The sequence below is a fragment of the Eptatretus burgeri genome, chromosome 5 (genome assembly GCF_056783735.1).
Source record: "Eptatretus burgeri isolate ZD-2024b chromosome 5, Ebu_testis_v1, whole genome shotgun sequence".
In the NCBI taxonomy this organism is placed as follows: Eukaryota; Metazoa; Chordata; class Myxini; order Myxiniformes; family Myxinidae; genus Eptatretus; species Eptatretus burgeri.
In genome coordinates, this window is record NC_140965.1 from 97,549,490 (window position 1) to 97,556,989 (window position 7,500).

Below are 7,500 nucleotides of genomic sequence, written 5' to 3' on the forward strand. Positions count from 1 at the left end.
ATATATATATATATATATATATATATATATATATATATATATATATATATATATGGAGCTGTTGAACATCTCCCAAGATGAGAGCAGCCATTTTTAATAGGATTACCTTTTCTTAATTGAATGTAGCATTTAATTGAGGAAGCCAAAGCATTGAAATGCTCTCAGTTAGCTACAGTTTTTGACTATTGGTAATCAAAGCAAATAGGCTATATAAATATATATATATATATATATATATATATATATATATATATATATATATAAATATATATATATATATATATATATATATAAATATATATATATATCTCTCTCTCTCTCTCTTTCTCTCTCTCGCAGCTGAATATCTGGCTTTCTCATTGGCCCTTGTAACAACATTCTTTGAGCCTTGAGCTCGTAGAAGCCCGATCATAAAATCAGTACTGTTTGGTATAGTTTAACAGCTGTTTCTACTTTTCACCAAGAGAACGAAGGGTGAAATGCATTAGAGAGTAACCTTCCTGTCACCCAAGATTTTCTAAAGCTAACAATAACCAGAAACAGACCTTCCTGATAATGGACGAAACATATATTTGCCAGTCCAAAGGGAGAAAACAGGGCTGGGGGTTTTGCTACCTCAAAAGAAAATCATCTCTGAGAAAGGAAATAGAAACAGATGCCCTACAAAGAGGGTGGGCGGGGGGAGGGGGGGGACAGAGCAAAATATATATATATATATATATATATATATATATATATATATATATATATATATATATATATATAAACCAAACTGCTTGCGAGCCAGAGTTTTGACTGAGCTGGAATGCTGTAGGCAGTCTGTGTTCACTTACTCTCATGTATGCACTTTTTGGTGTGCATTAAAAGCTCTTCTCTACCATGATCGGCGCAGACATTGCTTGATTTCAATCAGCTCTAGAACCTGATCTCCACATGTGTATGTATGTATATATATATATATATATATATATATATATATATATATATATATATATATATATATATATATATATATATATATATATATATATATATATATATATATATTTTGACCCCTCCCATACTCCTCGAGCCGAAGAAGTTGCGTAAAGCAACCCAAGAAGACCTATACAAGGTAAGCGCTCTGCTGATTTTGAATCCTTCCCAGAGTTCCTCAACAACTATAAAGACGTTCACACATAGTACACACATGAGAATCCCAATGCCAACCCAACCCCCTAAGCTACTGGACCGGTTTCATCAATTATTGGCAAATCATCAGCCATAGCGTAGAAAGAAATGCATACCAATGAGGCTCTCAAGCATGTACCACATGCAAACATCAAAAGCAGTCAATATATAAATAAAGACCCACCCACATCTCTCACCTGTAAATGGAAGGAATAGCCAATCAGCTCTCACCTAATCAACTAAACCCAGGTGGCTAGAATTATACAAATAATTGACCCCTCCTCGAGCCAAAGATTTTGGTTGCAAGGTCTTCTTGGGTTGCTTTACGCAGCTTCATATTTTATATATATATATATATATATATATATATATATATATATATATATATATATATATATACACATACACATAAAGATATATCTGTGAATTGTCCAGAAATCTGTGGAGGCAGCCATATTGTGTCTGACTAGCTGTGAAGCACATGTGTGACATCACGTGTGTTTCTCAGCCAACCACAAACATGACATCACCAATTCCACCAAAATTACTGTGCAACTCACACAAGGTGTATTGAGGCCTCACAGTGCATGTTTAGAATAATCTTTTAAAATGCTGTGCTGAGAAAAGTAAACTCAAACAAGTGATCTTAATTTGCTGAGAATTCCACATACCTGGCCAGGCAGAAGTGTGTGTGACAAGAGCTTGTTGATGTGAGCGAGATTACTAGAAGTAGTGTCAAAGTGCAATGCAATGCTGGACAAGGTGTCCTGTGGTTTCACCTATGCCAAAAACAAAAAAAAATACATATATTTATATGTATATATTCCTAAAAAACTCTCATCTTGTATGTATGTATGTTCCCAAAATACAGCCAAAACGGTACACGACAGTGCAAAATTTTTAGTGCCACCTTACTCACCATTCTCCTGCGGTGTGCAGTATCAAGTTTCATTAAAATCGGGCAACGAAAAAATGTGTTAAAAAAATCAATTCCCGATTCAGTCAAGTACTCTTTGGGAGAATTTGATCAATGCAAACAACCTCAGCAGTGTAGTTCGCTGGAGCTATCTTTTTTTTAATTATTTTTTGTCAACCACTGTCACAACAGGAACCCAACGGGTTCACGGGTCATCTGATATGTAATATATATATATATATATATATATATATATATATATATATATATATATATATATATATATATATATATATCTATATATATATCTATATATATCTATATGTATATATATATATGTACATATATGTATATACATATATATATATATATATACATATATATACATACATATATATATATATATATATATATATATATATACATATATATATATATACATATATGTACATATATATATATATATATACATATATATACATACATATATATATATATATATATATATATATATATATATATATATATATATATATATTAGATACCAGATGACCCGTGAACCCGTTGGGTTCCTGTTGTGACAGTGGTTGACAAAAAATATATATATGTATATATATATATATATATATATATATATATATATATATGTATATATGTATATATATATATATATATATGTATATATATATATATATATATATATATATATATATATATATATATATATATATATATATCAAAAAAGGCAGAACTTTACTCACCACATAATCTCTGGTTGCCTTCGGTCGCTTTACAGAAAACTTCTTTTCCCCATTGATGTCTGCCAGAAACATTATGCAGGAAGGAAAGTTAACAGGGTAACATTCTCAGACCTGGTCTACAATAAATGGCCGTGTTTACAGGGTGTTATATTTCAAAACTGAAAGTACACTCTGAACAAAGTAGAAAGGGCCAAAGTAGAAGATAGGGACAAGAGATGCATACATAACTAGAACGGCATACCTCCACCAGGCTGAATGGGTTACGTTCTGTATCCCACTGATAGGCCGCACCTGGATTCGGACCTCAACTAAAATTTAATCAGCTTATTATTATCACCAAATTTAATCCAAATCCAGCCATAAATTTTTGTTTAATATGCTGCTATATATTGTTTTAGCCCTGTCACTCAATGGTGAAGAATGACTTAAAAAAAATTCTCGGATCTGGATTCGGATTCGGATTCGAATCGTCACCAAAATCAAATCAATTCGTCCTTGTTACATACCCAACCTGCGCACTAAGTTTAGTCTGAATCTGTCCACAACTTTTTTAGACATCCTGCCCCATGTCATTTTAGCCCGATCACTCAATGGTGAAGAATCACGTAAAACATTCTCAGATCCAGATCTGGATTCAGATCTTCACCAAAATCTAATCATTTTCGTCCTTGTTACATACCCAAACTCTCCACAAAATTTTTGTCCAAATCCATCCACAAATTTTTGAGACATTTTGTTCAGATATCAAACAGACAGACAGGGATGAAAACAACTTCCATCCACCTTCGGTGGTGGAGGTAAAAATTGCCACAGATATTCCACACAAGATGTGAGAGACACAAGAACCCTCACCAGATTATTAAAGTCGAGAAATAGCCAACATGATAAGCAGAGTTCCATTTTCTGATTAAAAGAGTCAGGTGCGTGTCTGTGTATGTGTATGTGTCCTCCATAACTCCAAAACCATAAAACCGAGCAGCCTGAAACTTTGCATGCACATCAAGGGAACTCCAAGGAAGTGCATGAGTAACAAGAAGGACACTCGGTAGAGCGCATACCTCTGCCACGTAATGCCTGATCTACGAGAACATATCAGGACCAATATATTTTTAAAATATCATGCTATGCAGTGCTATATCATTTTTGGCCCCATCTCTCAATTGTGAAAAATCACTTCAAAAAATTAAATAATTCTCGTATTCAGATCCGGATTCGGATCTTCACCAAAATCGAATCAATTCATCCTTGTCCCACACCCAATGTGTCACCAAGTTTCTTCGGAAACCGTCCACAACTTTTTGAGATATCGTGCGAAATATCGTTTTTGTCCCTATCTCTCAATGGTGAAGAATCACTTTTAAAAAAATTATGATCCGGATCCAGACGGATCATCACCAAAATGTAATCAGTCCGTCCTTGTAACACACCGAACATGTCCACAAAATTTCATCCAGATCCGTTCACAACTTTTGGAGATATCCTGCACACAAACAAACAAACAGAAAGGGGTGAAAACATCACCTCCTTCACCTTTGGTGGCAGAGGTAAAAATTGGATGTTTGGGTTAATTAAACACCCCTTTTGAAGATAATTAATTCTTATTAACCCAGCCTTATTTAATTACATCCTTTATCAGGCGATCCTCGGCAACCTTACTCTCTGTGGTCTTAGGGTGTATCCTGGGTTACCTCGCTGGGGTCTGAAGCCGCCATGTTTTTTGTCCTGTTCAACCATGCGTTGACTTCAAACAGGCCACAATGATTTCTTAACGATAAAGTTTGTTTTTCTCACTTTTTTCACTCATTATCGAATGCCTGTTCATCATAGCTACGAATCGCTGGGTACATTGCAATGCTTATAAACACCCGGAGACGCCAGTGTTCATGGCTTTATTTCATTTCCGCACATGGCATAACCTTGAGAATCTCTTAAACTAAGCAAATTTACAAAAGTTAAACTCTAGAATTGAACTTAGCAACAGTTCTGACTTCGAAAGAGTGATTATTTGTCCAATTCAGACATAATTGATATTTCAGACGTCTCCGGGAGGGTGTGTTTAATATGACAGTTCGGTGACTGCTATCACTTGCCAATCGAGCTGTTCCTTGTCGATCGTTTCGTTGGAGTGTTTAAGCCACTTGGCGAGTGCTCTACAATATTCACACTGTCAGTGAATACTGTATGTCGATCGACTTCAACAATGTGCAAGAAACACTCGCCTGCGTTGGCCCCGTGTTGTTCTGTGGTGTATCGGGCGATGGCTGGCTCGCTGAATATGTGCAATTTACTATTTTTGCACAACATTCTTTCATTATACAACCCATCACTTAGGCAAAGATAAATACAAATAATAATTTTTAAAAAGTTTCATAAACATCACATCAGGAAAGCCCAGAAGTATGCACGCTCGCTCCAAGTGGTGTAGCCTGGGTTCGAATCCTGACCCAGCTATAAACTGTCACCCTGGTGTTTCACAGGCAGGGTGATTCATCAGTGCGCGTGTTGTTAACCTGGACATCACCTTTGCACCCCTCCTCTCTCCTCTCCTCCCACCCTTCCCATATGTCTCCACTATCCCTCTCTCACTCTGTTTCTACCCCAACCTCCCCCCTTTCTTTCTTCTCCTTCTCTCTCCCTCCCCCCCCTCTCTCCTTCTCTTTCTGTCTTCCAATGTATCTGGATGGTGGTTATGCCTGGATGCTGGTTATCTCCGCACGTATCCGGACAGTGGTCATCTCCGCACGTATTCGGACGGTGGTCATCTCCGCACGTATCCGGATGGTGGTCATCTCCGCACGTATCCGGACGGTGGTCATCTCTGCACGTATCCGGATGGTGGTTATCTCCGCATGTATCCAGACGGTGGTTAACTCCGCACATATCCAGACGGTGGTTATGCATCCTGCCTTCCCCTCACTTCACCCTGACTTCCCCTCCCTTCACCCTGCCTTCACCTCCTCTCTCATCCAAACCTCCTCGCTCACACACCCCTCCTCGGTCGATCTCTCTACCTCCTTGCAACTCCAGCCCTCTTTCCCACCCCCAGTATACCTGTCATCCAGATGGTGATTATGTCTGGACGGACCCTCCCCTCACACTGCCTTCCCTTGCCCTCCCCTCATACTGCCTTCCCTTCCCCCACCCCTCCTCACTCCCCCTCCTTTCATTTTTACGCCCCCCCTAATATTACTGTCAGCGAAGCGACAGGTTGAATCTACCAGTATAAAGTAAAGTAAAGATAAATTAATTGAAAGAAGTAATATAATCATTATTTAATTAATCATTTAAACATTTAAATGAAATGCTAACTCGCTGCTCTCAAATTAAAGACAAGTAATTGATATACTTTTCAAAAATATCATTTGTAATAATTCTAAAAAGTACATACTTGGCCTTTTCTACACTTTGGTCATCTTAGTCCTCAAGATTTCAGGTGATGTTAAACAAAATTAAATAATAAAAGTAGAACAGGCACTCTTTGACTCGAGATGTCCACAGATATGCCTCTGCCCATATCATTCCATGATACATACTTGTACCAAGTTTGATTTAAATGCCTGTTGTTCTCAAAATCACATTTTTACCTGACATGACCTTTGACCTCCTGGTGCCACCATCTAATCAGTTCATATTTGAATCATACTGCATACTTATACCAAGTTTGGTCAAAATCCCATCATCATCATCATCATCCATAATGGAGCTAAGTGTTTGTTATCTGAGGAGGTGAGGAGGGTTTTCCACTGCAGGTGGGGGGTGAGGAGGTATTCCATTGCGGGGGGAAAGGAGGAGGTAGTCCACCATGGAGGGGTGGGGTGTAAGGAGGTATTCCACTGCGGGGACAGGGGAGGAGGCAGTCCACCATGGAGGGGGTTGAGGAGGTATTTCACTGCGGGGAGAGGGGAGGAGGTAGTCTACCATGGAGGGGGTGAGGAGGTATTCCATTGCAGGGGAGAGGGGAGGAGGTAGTCCACCATGGAGGGGTGAGGAGGTATTTCACTGTGGGGAGAGGGGAGGAGGTAGTCCACCATGGAGGGGGGTGAGGAGGTATCTCACCGCGTGGGGGGGGCGAGGAGGTATTCCACTGTGGGTAGAGGGAAGGAGGTAGTCCACCATGGAGGGGAGGGAGGATGTGGAGGTATCTCACTGCGCGGAGAGGGGACGAGGTAGCCTACCATGGAGGGGGGCTGAGGAGGTATTCCACTGTGGGGAGAGGGGAGGAGGTAGTCCACCATGGAGGGGGGGTGAGGAGGTAGCTCACCGCGTGGTGGTGGCACGATGAGAGGAGCGACCTGCACCTCGATGCGGAAGGGTCGCCCGTTTGGCCAAACCTCCCATACCGGGTCATCACCAAAACAGCCACTGTCAGCCAGATCCTGCCTCATGGTGGAAGTCGCTGTGGGCTGCACAGGATCAACGGTCCCGCCGGCAAACAACAGTTCCAGAGGGTTGTGAGCTACAGGTAGCTCAATCCCCGCCAGCAGTTTGCTGAGGGTCTGTAACATGGCTTCTTCTCGCTACATGTTGCTCTTTCCACTTCACTCTGCACACCGAAGGAGATTCTTCTTACTCTTGTTCTATCTGTCCACAAAGTTGGTTTCGCACTGACTCCGTTTACGTTCACTGTCGCACAATCTACGTGTTGTGTGTGAG

General features: G+C 39.7%; 1 protein-coding gene across 4 annotated transcripts in view; it reads right to left on the minus strand.

The window, feature by feature from the left end:
* The window catches only part of LOC147027020 (nuclear receptor coactivator 7-like), a 131,386-nt gene that overhangs the window by 31,277 nt on the left and 92,609 nt on the right, over positions 1–7,500 (minus strand). For 3 of the 4 annotated variants that reach the window (XM_085883069.1, XM_085883068.1, XM_085883070.1), the window contains 2 exons: positions 2,848–2,906; positions 1,842–1,949 (listed from right to left, as the gene is read on the minus strand). In XM_085883069.1, coding sequence (XP_085739195.1) covers positions 1,842–1,949; positions 2,848–2,906 — 167 coding nt within the window. Of the gene's footprint in view, positions 1–1,841; positions 1,950–2,847; positions 2,907–7,108 lie in introns of all 4 variants that reach the window. The other variant, XM_085883071.1, reaches the window with a different exon arrangement.